Consider the following 15,617-nt stretch of genomic DNA (forward strand, 5'->3'; position numbering starts at 1 on the left):
TGGCTAGTTTGGAAGTGTTACCAGTAGAAAGACTTTTCTCTCTACAAAGAACATGGCAGCATGGCTTAGGTTTGCAAAGTTAATCTGAATAAACCAAAAAGACTTGTAGAACAATAGTGACTCAGTCACTAATATGCATAAGGAATTGTTCTTACCCTGCACAAAAAGTGAAAAAAAGTGATGATGAAAAAGTGAATCAGACTTTTTGCAAATCCTTGGTGTCATGCTCACTGCCTACAATCCGCATACTATCTGCTTACCACTATACTGCCATTTATTTGTATAAGGAAACAAGTTCACCTTGAGGTGGAAAAGGTGGTGACAATATTGTTATACGCAGGGTTGCACATAAGTGGTCTGCAGGTGCGCATTCGCTGTCAAAATAAAAGACGCACACCAGATAAGAAGTTGCCACGCGCGTTTGCGTACATATTAAAGGCAGTGTTTTTGTCCAGTAGAGTGGTATTTTCACAGCATATTCTGCACCACATCTCTGTGCGTTCATCATTTGTTTGAAGCCAGCTCACCTCCTGCAACCACTTTTCCGAGAATACGCGCTTCTTTTGCGGTTCGGACTCCTTCTGACATTTCTTTGGAGGTGGAGGAACACCAAAGCTTGCTTCTTCGACATCTTTAAGAGTTCTGAACAAATGTCTGTCCTCCTCCAGAAAATCTTATGTACGCAAACGCGCGTTGCAACTTCTTATCTGGTGTGCGTCTTTTATTTTGACAGCGAATGCGCACCTGCGGACCACTTATGTGCACCCCTGGTTATACGAGACAATCCTGCAAAAAAGGTCAAAAAGGTTTGGCAGGACAAAGTCTGAATTAAGAAAAGTAAATGGCGTCTGAAATGGAAGCCAAAAAAGGCACAACTTTGCAAAGGGTTTCCATGGACACCTCATACCAGCTGTCAAACACGGTAGTAAACACGGTAATAATTTGGGCTTGTTTTGCACCCACAAGATCCCCAAGCACATTAGCGTTACTGTGTCATCTATGAACTCCTCTGTATAGCAAAGTAGAATCTGAAATGCATAACCTGAAACTAGGTCATCCAACATGGCAATGAGCAAATCTTGGTATCTGTCTATGGATGCAGCTTTTTGACTAGGGTAGCTCACATTAGCTAATAACTTGGCAGTCTAAAAATGGTCACTTCTGGCCCTGAAAAACCAACCAACCATTTCCAGCTTCACAATGAGAATCCACTAGAGGATTACCTCATGGGCCATCATCTTATCCATCTTTTATTTACAGTCTGTGAGTTACATCAATACCCCAAAACCACATTTACTGTGGGTAGAGGTGATTTTTGTAGTTTAAACTCATTGTCTGGCTTTTTAAAAAAAAAAAAAATCAGGGATCCGAAAGGTGTAATGTTTGCTTTACTTTGGATTCAGCTTGTGCCGCTAAAGCATGAAAACCAGCATGCAGTGATGTGAAGTTTGTTTATGATAAATAATTCATTGCATCACTCTGAGTATCATGCAGTAATACAGATGAGCACAGGGACTGCTTTTCTTGGGTGGGTTTTAAGGTATTGACTTTGTGACAACACAACAGTGGATGCCGGCAGGTGGTTCTTAATAACTTAAGGTGAATCAGAAGTGCGTGGATGCACCACCAGGGACACAACTGGTTCTGCTTTCCACTCCATTTTATAAAAAGTAGAGCGAACCATATGATAACTGCTAAGGATTCAGTTGCAACTTGGATTTACACTGCTGTTGGCAAAAATGATTTTCACTGCACTGTTCTCAAGTGATACAAAGCTAATGACTGCCTGGAAGGGTAGAAAAATGTATCAGTCTAGAACTAACAAGCACATATATGATAAGTAACAATAAAGTCTTCTAGATATTTCAACTATAATTACTTTTTACAGCAGGGTACCAAAGTTAATGTAGCAGAGCTTTAAAAAGAAACAATATCTTATAAATGAAGATAAGACTAAATTGCCTTAGACATTTTTCCAGGGTGGATCCCATGTTTGTGTGTGTGTGTGTGTGTGTGTGTGTGTGTGTGTGTGTGTGTGTGTGTGTGTGTGTGTGTGTGTGTGTGTGTGTGTGTGTGTGTGTGTGTGTGGTATTGTCCAGGTTAAACTAACCCTCCAGTATCATTCTAACACTGACCTGCTCCGTCCTCCAGTGAGGTGCTAACACTAAACCCATAAGCCTTGCTGAGTCACCCCAACAGGGACAGCTTCCCTCTGAGGCTCTGCAAGGTGAATTCTTTCTGAACTTTGACCCCTGCTCTAATTTTCATCCCCTCCACCCTTGAGATGTTTTTATAAATTGATGCCCTCCTAGATGCACAAAGCAGATTGGCATTAATGTACAGGTTTATCATCTACTTTAAATAATGTCTTACAGTGTAACCAGTAAGCTGTCAGCCTGTAAATGTCATAGGCAGCTGTGAAACCCAAATGCAGTACACAGTATTTAAAATCAAAATCATTCTTTAATGCTGTTTAGAAATGTTTTTTTGAACTGAATCCAAATATTCAAAATCACTTGGAATAAATTCCTCAGAGAAAACAGAGCAAGAAAGTAAAGAGCAATCAGGGACAGACCCAAACTGAGCGTTCAAATACACAAAGGCTGATTAGGTGGTCGGTAAATAAAACAGGTGTAACCAATCAAGCAAAAGAAGATTTAACAAGAAACAAAAGGGAGCTAGAAACAAATAGAAACGCAAGGAATGCAGAATAATAAGACTATCCTCAGGAACTACGAGCTTGAGACTAAGTACGCTAATGAAAATACATTAAGAACATATAAATGTTAAGCACGCAGTGTGGGTGCTCGGTTAATGACCCAGGAGCATGACAGTAAATGCCATGTCAACCCTGACCTTAGCATATGTGGAGCGTGAGATTGAAGCAAGGAAGAATAAGCAGCTGGGGTACAGCGAGAGGATGGGGGAGGAAGTAGATACGGGGTGTAAGCAAAAAGAAATGAGAACACAAGCTGTGTAATTACATGCAGTTGCTCTCTTTTTCTCCCCCAGCTACAACTCTGCCTCTATAGTAATCCCAATGGAGGCTGGTTGTAGTATTCCAGCCATGAAAGGCTGTGAGCAGCTAAAGAGCAGCTCTTTCCTGCTCTGAGGGCTCATTTCCAGGATCTTTGTATCTCGAGCAGGAACACTAGTGCATACTTGTGAGGCACCGTCAATAATAAACTTATGTTTGATATTTCATTTCCAGATGCTGCATGTAATTAAAGTTTTATCAGCAGCTGTGTAGGAGCCATCTAATGTAGCAGGAATGGCATGAGTCTTACTCCCATCAGTAATTCATAATCTGGCAATATAACATGTGAGGTCATTTTAATAAGTGTTGTGTGGTAGCACCGTGAAGGCGCTGACATTACAGCCGGCAGCATCTCAGGGGTCATTACATATGAATGGAAGGAAGTGTGAAAGCAGAGACAGAGAGGGATGGAGGGAATACATGTTGGCGGTCTCACTTGGCTCCCTGTTAGAGTGTCTTTTTAACAGTCTCGCAGGGGAATCTGCCGCAAGCGACTCGATATCGCAGCCTCTTTCCTTTTTTTTCCTGCAATATAGCATCATTTGTGAGCTAATTCTAATTATGTACAAACAAAATCGAGCGTAGCCTCTACGGGGTTGCGAGTGCTCCACAGGGACTTGCTAAATAAATGCACCATGATCTAAAGGTCATGTGACGACAGAGCTGAAACTTGCCACCAACCAGAGACGCATCGAGTTGCAGATAACAAAGGTCACTAATAAATATTGGTTTTAGCTTAATGCATGCATTGGAGTGTGCTGATAAAGTGGCATACACAGATACATGCACACATATATATGGATGAGCTCCCTGAGTGAACACTCTTGAGATTTACAGGGGCCGTGCTGAGGAATCCCACTGAGAGAGCAGGCCTTCGTCAAGAACGAGATGGAGACCTTGACTGGAAACATACAGTATTGATAAGTCTGCATGTGCACAGACACGCTGAGATCAAATGAAATCCTCCATCATCTTCTCTTCTGAAGGGAGACGTTAATGAACTGAAGCTGGAAGGCCTACTTGAAATGCACATCTAAGCAGTTCGAAGGCTTCAAAATGCTCCAGACAAAGTGCTCGTCAGATCATCTAACAGTGTCTGAAAACCTTTGGGTGCGTTTGGTCAGGCTTACAGTAAATTCTTTACATTTTTTTTAAAGCAGAAACAGCGAGAGCTGAACGAACTACAGTTTGGGAATTTAACCCTTTCACGCATGGTGGTGGTCACAGTGACAGCTATTCAAAGGCTGTTTTCTTGTATTTGTGTCAGTGTTGATGGTATACTTGCACATAAACCACTACATTGGACACTGATGTGTCACTCTACACCAAATTCAGAATGTATGTTGTCCTCCTAAGTGGACAAACTCTTAGAAAAGTACATGTTTAAATAATGAAGTTCAAAAATCTTTTTTTCATGCCTAAAGATTAATAAAAATACTTAAGAAAAAAAATCCTGATTGAGGTTGTCATAATTCATCCATGAAAGGGTTAAACAGATCAGGATTTGCAAAAAACTTGTTATCCTGTCTTCAAGTGTGACTGTTCAAAGCCAGCGTAAATACTGTTTGATTACTGGGGATTTATGCTTCACCGGGAAATCTATGCTGTAGCAACGTCACAGCTGCAAACCCCTCTGAAACCCTACTCTGTAATGTAGCATGCACCTCCCTAGAAATATAACTACACATCAGGTCAATGCACCTCGCAACTTCTGGGATTGTTCTCTTCAGTACTGACAGTTCCTCCTTTGCATTTGCAGCTACTTTTCACAGAGTGAGAATAACCATCATCATCTCAATATAAGGTGCAATAATCATAGCATCAATATAAGGACTCACAAATTCCCCCAAAGTGGATTGTAAATACTATGCAATGTGAGGAAACATAAAAAGAAGTGGAAAAACTAGAATCACAAGTATGTTTGCCCCTGAAATAAACAACAAAAAGCAGGAACCAGCAGGGAAAAAAGTCCCGGCATTTTATTCGTTTTTGTCAACTTGCACTGCATATAAAACACCAGGACGCGACCACATGGTAATTAACACATTAATAATGTAGCAGCACAAGCAGAAATGTTGGCAGTAACATTGGTCATAGTCTCTACAAAGATTCCTCACAGAAGTCTAAATCCGGCCTTAGATCAGAATACTTTATTAATCCCAATGAATTATGTGGTCACAGTTGCTTAGAGACAGTAAGTACCAAACTAAATTTAAAAATACAATATATTACAAATGATATAGTTGATATAAAATTGATTAATATTGTTATTTTCTCTATAGCTGATGTGCAAATAACAGCATTAGCCTCCAAATATGCAAGAGTATAATTTTCTGTAAAAATGTGAAAAGTCATGTTGTATTTGAGAATTAGGTATTTAAATATTCACTTTGAGTAGTGAGAGTGTTTCTGCATACCAGCTCTCAGAGTGCTGCATTATCTGTTGATTTGGCTAAGTTTAAGAATTTACTGAAGTCAACAAAGAAAATTATTTATGAGAAAATTCGAGCAAATGCAACTCCTTTACGCCTTTACTCCATAAATACGCCGGCTCCTCTGTCAGGTAGCCAAGAACGAGCAGTGCCACCTAAAGAGGCTCAACATAAGGACTGAAAATCAGCCAGAGAAACTTGTCCTGATGGCTCCAGAGAGCGAATGTGTGATAGAAAGACATGCAAATGCTTGATTAAGGTTGTTCTTTTTCCCAGCAGATTCTGAATAAAATTGAAAAATTGAAAGATGGAGAGGATCATGTCTTTGAACTATTAGTATCATAGAGTCATGTTTTGTAGCTTCAGAGAGTCACTTGCTTCTTGATATTTTTATCTTATGAACTTTAATCTTAGTGTTCATTGTTTCAATGTTTTGCTTTTATTCTGGATTCTTTGAGGGCGGTTGTTCTCTCTTATATTGTCTCTAGTCATGCCTATTAGGGCTGTCAATGGACCTGTTTAACACTGCTGCTCATAAATGGTGATGCTGATCACTGAACTTTTATTTTACTGTCTTTGGGGTGGCTCATTGAGAAAGCCATTGTAAGAATAAATATTTGGCCTGCTAATTAATATCAAGGTTTATGTTAACAGGCAAAAAGTCAATGAGGTACTTAGAGCTTTAATCGCTCACTTAACATTTCAGTCAGTTAAACCCATGAGGTAATTCGTATTGCAAATGGACAGGCCTGAAAGTCTGTTTCATTAAGCGACCTGTCTTCTATCAAGCGCCGCTTTCCATTCGATTATTGGAGATCAATATTAGGAGGTGGGAGGATGGACTTACATGTTTAGCAGTCTCGTGCTGGCCAATGGCAGCTGACAAATGACACTTCCGCATATGGAAGGAGGACCATAGCGACAGAATGAGTGATGTGTTGACAGCAGTTAAGTGGCGAGTGTTATATCACAGCTTGTGTTCAGAGGCTGTGTGTACCAAAAGGCAGTGCCACAGTCCATCATGTGATCCCGGAGAACTCGATTTACACCTGGGCCGCTGCTCGTAATGGGAAGAATAAATCACTGCTAGCAGGTGATGCACAAGAACACACACACTCGCAGGCAGAACTAAAGCAAGCGCACATGATCTGCTGCCAAAGTACGTTAGAGCTCACGTTTTACGTACAGCCTGAGTGTTTCTGTAGACACACACACACATACATATAAACCCTGACTGTAGAAGGGACTCTACAGTCACGGTCGTGTGTATTCTTACACGAAGGAGTGTTATATTACTGCTAAAGTGTGCGTGACTCATGTATGACAAATTGACTCAGGCACACGCTGGCATCGCCTTAGGGACAGCAACCTGTCCAGTGCTTCTTTCACAGGACGCCACCTTCAGTGACCAATGAGATGAAGGAAAAGAGCAGGGGAGAGACAAATGGGTTTAGGACTGACGGAAACAAGCTTTATTAAGAGACTTAAGTCCATGATTACACAGAAAAAGCACAACATAAAATATATATATATGTATATATATATTTAAAACATGAAACAATATTAGAAATAGAATCTACAATGAATACAAATCTTATATTACACATAGCGCAGTTATAAGAAATCAGTTTACACAAACACTTCAACCATTGATTCATTAGACTGGATGAGTAACAGGAAAAATTCACAGTAGGATTCATGAGCGCTAAAATTATACTGTTAGCAGAACCATTCAAACTTTCTATAAAAGTGAACATTAACTTCCTGAAAAGTGCTTTTAAAGTACAAACACCTACACTTACAAACATCTGACATTGCATCTTTGGATGCAACGTGTACCTTCTGGATCTACTGATGAGCATGCCAGTAAAAGAGAACCCTCACAATGTACCCAGGAACACATTGTTTAAATTTACCAATAGTTTCCTGTGGTTTGCTCGATCAAAAGCTTTACACACATCAATAAAACACATGAGGACTGATGAATTTTTGGTCCTATACAAGTTCACTGTTTTCTTAAGTCCACATATACATATGTTGATACCATGCTTGAAACTAAACTGATTATCCAGAGAAGAGATATACACACTTTATCAAGCAGGATTCTTTCTAGAACCTTAGATAAAATACTGGCTAGTGTAGTCGGCCTATAATCATCCAGACAGCTCACTAGTCCAGCTTTGTCCTTAATAACAGGGAAAAGCAAAATACACAACATTGAGTCTGGTATGGATCATAAAACCAGGGAAACAGAGTGCTAAAAGAGCTTAAACGAGCATTTTTTAGATGTGCTGCAGTAATGTGATCCATAATGCAGTAATGTAATGTTGTCTCCATAATGCTGCAATATTATCTGCCCCAGAAATATCTTCAACCACACACGGTAGAGATGGTTTGCCTGGTGGCTGATGGTTTCTTTCCAAAAATCTGTGACTTTATTACTCACCATTGTCCTGGCCATAGAGTCATAACTTTCTCATTTTAAATATAAAGCGAATAGCATACTTATATCTGGAATTCGCAAGTTTCTTCTGTTGAAACTCTGGACCTTGCTTAGGTCTTTCATCCATGGCTGAAAGATTATAGGGAGTATAAACATTTAGGATAACAAAACTATTGTTTTTCTGCGTATATTGTATACCAATACACCAGCTGATCATCCAGTCTAACTGACTTTATCACAGCATCATTTTTCTTTGCCCCAAAGCACATTCACACCCCCCGCTATTCTGTCTCTGACTATAGCTGTGCTGACATCAAATTTTGGAAAGGTAGTTAAGTTTCCCAAGTCTTTTTTAGGTAACCATGTCTCTCGCAAACATAAAATGTCCCATTCTGCAAGCAAACTGTCCACAACGATATGTCGAGCTTTATCCCCTGTAGGCCACGCAGGCCACCACAGTTGTAAGACAACACCTGAAGAGACATCATCATGCTAATATGTTAACACCAGGAGATGCAATTATCTCCCCTGCTGAATGCACTTTTTGACCATTTCACTAATGTCATTACATTCAGCAGTAACCTTGAAAGAACTGGGCTTGTTGCATATATTGACAGTTTTCTGGTGGGTGACATCTCTATTAAGTTTCTCTTTAAGATACAGAGAACGCGTTTCTGCATCTACATCTGTGGCAAATTTAGTGTCGAACATAATAACTAATTTAGTCTTTACAGTTTTGATAGTACTCACAGCTGCAGTACCAATGATAGATACAGTTCCAGGTCTCTTGTTGCGTCCAATGGTTGCAACATCCATTGCCGAACCTGAAACAACCTTCTCCGGCTACCGGAAATCCTCCCCTTCTTCACAACTTTACTCTATTGTGGAGAACACGTGAAGAGCTCTGACTCAGCTGGATCCTTCATAGTAGTAGTGTCCATGTTAAGTGGCTGTCATCAGAGCCAGATCTTGATCACACACTAAAATCTCTAGATAACACACTGACTCATCACTCACCCAGATCCTCGAACCAGCCAAGCCTCCAGCTCCCTGCCTTCCGGTCAGGCCACCTTTGCCTTGACTCTCCTGCAGCTCTTCAGAATGATTCCCCCAGGATAAAGTGAGAAGCGGTCCCCCGGTCCCTCAGCGCTCCGAGTAGCAGCCCCAGCCAGCAAGTCAGACTGACACTTAAGAGCAGTCACACGGTTTTTGACTTCCACAGCGCCAGCCCGAACTTGCTTACAAATGCCCGCCTGAAGTTTGACTACATATTTCAAAGCACCCACCTCATTACACTGCTGGTCCATTCACCGTAGTAAACAACAGACATAATCCCCATGTTCATCCATTTTTTAATTGGACAAGTTGCTAAAATGTCCTCCAGCATGACTGAGATAAACAGCAATGTGTTTGAGATTTCCAATAAACAGACTGTGTATCTCATGATGAGTGAATAAATATCCGAGTCACTCCCACCAGAAGCAACGAAAATAAGCGGTCGGTTGGCAAGACTGCCTGAGAAAGGCAAAGCTGTTTATCAATCAGCTGGTCATTACACAGTCTGTCAGTATGTCAAACAATGTGGGAGTGGAGGACAAAGTAGTTCCAAAAACACTTCTACAGTAAACACAGACTGGTGTCAACCAGTGTTTTCGGTGTGGGGTTGAAACTTTAAATTGCCTCTTTACATTCACGTTGATGTCATCATAGACGGTATAAAAAATGGACATTGCTTCCAAATTATAAGCGTGGAAGTGCCTGAAACCCGCTTTCTCTCCACCGGATAGCGATATCTGTCTTTGCAAAAATGTCTGTTGGGACATGGCTTTGTGTCTTGGAATTGGAATTCAAATGCTGATATAACAGCAGCCTTTAACCCACTTCTAACCTGAGCTCAATCCTAGGGCATCAAATACTGCCGTTCTGTCAAAGTCGCTGGGGTCTTGCACATATGCGCAAGGTGTTCTTTGATGTCAGTGCCATTATGTAATAACTGCTGCAATGTTAGACACCAACAAAAAATGCTCCTGATTGAAAGAACAGGAAGGTGCATTTAAAGCCTTAGTTATACTTGGTTGCGGACAGCTAGAGACCCGACAGGCAAGTAGTCGTTCCTATTATACTGCTTTAAAGTCCGCTGCCTGGCCGCATGCATAGTCGGTGCATTGTAATGTAAATTCTTTACAGACAAGTCCACACGGGCACAGAAAACAGCCAGGCATGCACACTCTTGCATGAACCCTCTCGCTGACTGTCTCATGATGACATTGACATCACTGGGACCCAAGCAGACGCTAGCAAACTCGCAGAGAGGGAAAACATAATCCCCACTTTAGGCATTGGCAATGATGTCTATCAGAAGACTGGCGTTCGTATTTTGAGTGGGAACTCTCTTTTTACTTACTGTTCACTTTTGCTTTTGTTAGCTTCAAGCACCAAAAGGGTTGGGTTTAAGAAAAGATCGCAATTAGGTCCTGCCGCAGCATGAACTCTACATATTAAAAAACTAGTGCTAATGCAGGGGTGGGCAACTCCAGGCCTCAAGGACTAGTGTCCTGCAGGTTTTAGATATAACCCTGGGTCAACACAGCTGAATCAAATCATTCATTCATATCAATTCATTACCAGGCCTCTGGAGAACTTCAAGACATGTTGAGGAGGTAATTGAGCCATTTAAATCAGCTGTTTTGGATGAAGGATACATCTGAAACCTGCAGGACACCGGTTCTTGAGGCCTGGAGTTGGACACCCCAGTGCTAATGGTAAATGGCCTGCATTTGTATAGCGCTTTTCTAGTCCTTAAGGACCCCAAAGCGCTTTACACTACATTCACACACAAGCTACATTGTAGCCACAGCTGCCCTGGGGCGCACTAACAGAGGCGAGGCTGCCGGACACTGGCGCCACCGGGCCCTCTGACCACCACCAGTAGGCAAACACGGGGTTAGTATCTTGCCCAAGGATATTTGGCATGCAGCCAGGAGGCAGCCTGGGATCGAACCACCGACCTTCTGATTAGTGGCTGACCTGCTCTGCCACCTGAGCTACAGCCACCCCATCATCTAATGGGACGTTATTGTGTTAAAGGGTTTAAAAGGGGTTTCCAGTTACATTATTAATTCACAGTGTAAATTTCCTGCAGAAGTCTAAATCACACATAAGGAGTCTCGCCCAAAACTTTCATTAGTGGCGTGTTGGCAGTGAAACCAGGCAAACCACAACAAGGAGAATGAGCCCTTAGCTTGGATAGTGATGGTGGTGTATTCATGATAAAAACTTCTTTATTTAAAAAAGTACCACCTCAGTTTTATCAGAAAGATTATGTATGAACTTTTGTTGTCTGTAGATATGTGGGAACTTTTCAGGTGCTATAATTTGCAGACTTGCTACAAATATTGCCATATGAGTATCTAGAGTGAGGGTACTCATTGAGCCAGAGCAGATGCAACTTAAGCAGGAAAGGGCTGCTGGTAAGCCCATGTGAATGTTTGGATACTTTTTTAAATTTCTAATGGGCTCCTCCTGTGTTCTGAACATTTCAGCTGTCTGTACAATAGATATAATCTGTGCAAAGATGATCTGAGCCTCTGGGTGTCCTGCTTGCTCTGCTTAGGTCATGACATGCAGCACCATCTCGTGACGAGACTCCTCTTGGCTTCCTACCAACGCCCTGCAGACTGAAGCCATGTGTCTGCTCGCTTGTCTGTGAATAAGCGCTCCCCGCTGCCTTCGCCTTCACTCGGTCTTTTTACTCTTTCTCCGTCATCTGCTTCGTGTCTCCCACATCTCGCACTCCGCTTGTCGGTTCTCCTCATCCCCGTTCTACTTTGGAACCAAGTTCTCTTGCTCTGCTTTTTGATTTGTTTAATTTTTACCCTTTCCCTTCACTGCCTGCCGTAGATGTCATTGTTCTTTTTGAGAGTTTCTCCTTAGCTACCCTCTCTTTCTGTCTTTTCTCCTTCCCGCTCTTTGCTGAGACCCCACACCCATTATGACTAGCCTAGATGATGAGGGACAGTGTGCTCCCAGGGTCTCGTGAATGAGGGAAAGCAAATGCTGACAAACCATGTATCAGAGTTTTGTAAGCAGAAGAAGACTCATCCAGAAAAAAAACAAACTCCACGCATCGTTTACTTTATAAACTGCCCAACATTCATTCGCTCAATAATTCAAGAGTACCACTAGCAAGGGTGAGTCAGTAGCTGGAGGGAATTGGTTTAAACTGCAAATTCAGATGGTTTCTCATGAACTTAAGTTGAACTTGCGGTTTCACACATATCCTGAGAAAGCCTTCATACTCAGGAATACGTCCTTTACTTAATGTTAAGACGTTTCTAATAATGTTTACAGAGCCGATGTGCTAAAATGCTCATGAATAATTGCTCGTCCTGCGGCCCTGAGAACGAGTTACTCCAACTAAGATGCAACACATCTCGGCATGTTAGAGAATGCATAAATCATAACTGCTGTGATCGGCTGTGGCTCGTGGATTTTTTTCTTTTGGGGGGGGGAGTAAAGATAAAGAAGATGACATCATACTTGACAGAAAAAGACAAGAGGTGAAGAAAACTGTGGTAAATTGTCAACTGGGTCACGCTTGTGTAGCGTGCTGGCTTCTGAAACCAACTTGATGTTACGGCAAGGAGGGAGGCATCAGTGTGGAGAAGCACATGGCAAAAACTGGGAATGACAGAATTGTAGATGTTTTAGTCCTCTGTGTGGACTAATAGTAGCCCTCATGGCTGCATAACCCTCCCATCGTATCACCCAGACAGATTAAAGAAACTAACCCACCTACCCCCCACAACCTGCAGCCCGTCACCCTGGACCTGAATGTGAGCACAGAGGGACTCACAGTCAGCATGCACACACTTACTATACTGTAGAAACACATATAGATAAGGACACATGCACATAATTTCAATTAAAAGATAGCATTCACGTCTTCAACAGCTCACCTTCCAATCATAGTAGAGTGCTGCTGCACAGCAGCCTCCAGGAGGCGCTCTAGGATGGTCCATTCTCCCATGGTTGGAGTCAGGAGGCATCCACTGGGCACAGAAAGTCAGGACTGACCCCACTTCAGGTGGGCTTCCCAGACAGCTGGGGTTCAAGTCAATCAATCAATCAATCAATCAAAGCTTTATTCGTCCTTGTCTCTCAGTGTTCAAGTCCACTTGTTAGGTTGAGTTGAGGTAGGGAGTGGCTTCAGGTGGCTGGTTTGGTATAGAGAAGTCAGGAACCTCAGTGACACCTCATTGTAAACTCCGTGTCTTCTATTAAATGTGCTGTCCGCCACGCTTTCCTCACACCACTAACTGTGACTCCTGACTCCGCGTGTGCGATTCGCCTTCCATGCACTTCTTCACGTGAACGTGTCTTCCTTCTCCTCTCCTCTGGGCTACCCCGGCTCTGTTTACCTCCTAAAACAGCTGGTGTGTCCTATGTTCTCACACCAACACTCGCACACACCTGCTCTGACAGAGACCCGAGCCTCTCGTCTACTTCTGCTGACTTTTGCGGAGCGGCCGTAGTTTGTGCAAACAGACATCCATCGCTCGCACACTAACACTACGCCCTCGTACGCTCGTTCTTTGACAGCATCTTGTAGTAACTCCGGCCGGGCAGAGGTCCATACACTCATGTGAGCCTGAGCAGCCAGGGGTTTCTGCGTGTTCTCCTCTCCTCCATCCTGTTTCTCTGTCCACTCTTCAGGCTGTTTTTCGAGGGATTCCTTCTCCTCCTCCTCTCTGTTGCTCCTTCCTTCCCTCCTGCTTTGGTTCAGGCAGAGCAGCACTGTAGCATCGCACTCTTCCTCCTCCTTCCCTCTGCTAGAAACCGTGCCGGAGTCGCTGGGTTATCCAGTTCCTCCCTGCCTCTCTCTCTCTCTGTTTGTTTCTGTCAGCGTGCTTTACGAGGCAGCGCTCCTTTCCTTTCTTCCCTTCATCTTGTTTTTTTCCTTCCCACTTGGTTTCTCTCTGTGTGCGCCCTCCACCTGCCTCCGTCTCTCTCCCTCTGTCTCTCTGAGCCAGTAGGCAGCCAGACCGAGCGTGTGTCTAGAGGATTAGAGCGAGGAATCATCTCTCTGCTCCTCCCCCCTCTGGCTCCCTCTCACTCACTCTCCATCACCGTGTTTATCCCCCCCACCCCACCCCACCCCTCCCCATCATACCATACAAACAGTTTTTCACTCTTCCGCCACACACGATTTTCTCCTGCATTTACATTTTTGCCATCCATTGTGTTCTCGCGTCTGTGCAGTGATACCTACTGTACACTGCAGACGGAGACATTAGAGGCAGTGTCACGCCGAGGCTATGCAAGGATACTGAGGCGACACAGGGGAAGTGTGTGACAGAGCGAGAACACGATGGAAGCGCTCCATGTGTGTGTTTGTGTGTGTGAGATACTCACTCAAACACACCATCAGTAATTATGCGAGTAAATCACGCATGACCAAACATCTAGGTGTTTTCATTATCAGTGATTCTTCCCGTTGTTGCTCTTTTTTTTTTTAACAAATGCATTAATCATCATTAAATGTCACAGAGCAGATGTTGCAAAGAGGCACTGTAGTACTCTGTTTCATGATCTACGGTGATAAATAATAATTCAGATATTATGTAATATGCTGCTAGTAAGGCTTTTAAATACTACCTGGACAATAGTCTATAAGGGATATACATTAGATATATTTCGCAGTGGTAATATAAATATTAATGTGATATAAATATTAGTCAATAATGAGGAATTTCAGTATTTGCAAATAAGATGTCACATCTTGTACCTTCTGATATTTTTATTACATCCATTTTCCACAGGCTTAATGTGGAAAAATTGTGTGTTTAAGCACTTTTAAAGATGATAGAAAGCCAGAAAAGAACAAAATCAAAACAAACGAGTGTTGATATTTCACATTCAGGGCATCCCTACTCAGTATTACAGAAAAAATATGAATCCCGAATCTAGCACAAAGGATAGGGTCCTCCTTTGGCTATTTTGCTCGAACAATCCCATATTTAGTTTGCAATGACATTAAAAACAAAAACTTGAAAATATTTGACTTTTTTTTTATGTTTAATATTAAAATATTTGACTTTCAGCTCCTCAGGACACATTTCCTGTAGTTTCAGAGACAGTGCTGAAAAGGTGCTATGCTCCCATAAACTTGATTAAAAGGTATATTTACAGTATGGTACAAAAAGCAGTATGTTTCTATGGCTAGTTTCCCCTTCAGAATAAGTGAGTACTGGGACTGAAAACACCTGGATTCAAAGATTGATAGATGTCGACTTCAGTCCATATATTTTGTGTGAGTTAGGAGAGCTTCTGTGTTGATTTGACAGGTGCTCTGACACACAGATTGTACATTCTAAACACAACAAACGTATATGATTTTTCAGCACTGCTTCCTTGTCTGAAGTGTATCTTGTTTTGGGGTCATTCTGGGATCTTTATATCCCTGTATCCTGCATCACAGAGCTCAGTGCGTCCACGTGCCTCTGCGTGTGCTGCGTGTACGCAGGAGGATACTGGGCCGCCCCCCCCCCCAAAAAATAAGAAAGAAAAAAAAGAGCACGAGAGAGGGAGGGGAAAAAAATGCCTGTCACTTTGCAGCAAACAAGCCTGAGATCACTTGACAACGTTGACTCACACACACATATACACACTGTGGCATCTCCATGCAGTGCAGCTGAGTGTTTTA

General features: G+C 42.4%; 1 protein-coding gene across 1 annotated transcript in view; it reads right to left on the bottom strand.

The window, feature by feature from the left end:
• Nucleotides 1–13,949, bottom strand: part of gjd1b (gap junction protein delta 1b) — a 36,269-nt gene extending 22,320 nt beyond the window's left edge. The window contains exon 1 of the mRNA XM_076892172.1: nt 12,871–13,949. Coding sequence (XP_076748287.1) covers nt 12,871–12,941 — 71 coding nt within the window. The 5' untranslated portion in view covers nt 12,942–13,949. The remainder of the gene's footprint in view (nt 1–12,870) is intronic.
• Nucleotides 13,950–15,617: the final 1,668 nt, after the last annotated feature.

Source organism: Maylandia zebra, linkage group LG14, assembly GCF_041146795.1.
Source record: "Maylandia zebra isolate NMK-2024a linkage group LG14, Mzebra_GT3a, whole genome shotgun sequence".
NCBI classification, from domain to species: Eukaryota; Metazoa; Chordata; class Actinopteri; order Cichliformes; family Cichlidae; genus Maylandia; species Maylandia zebra.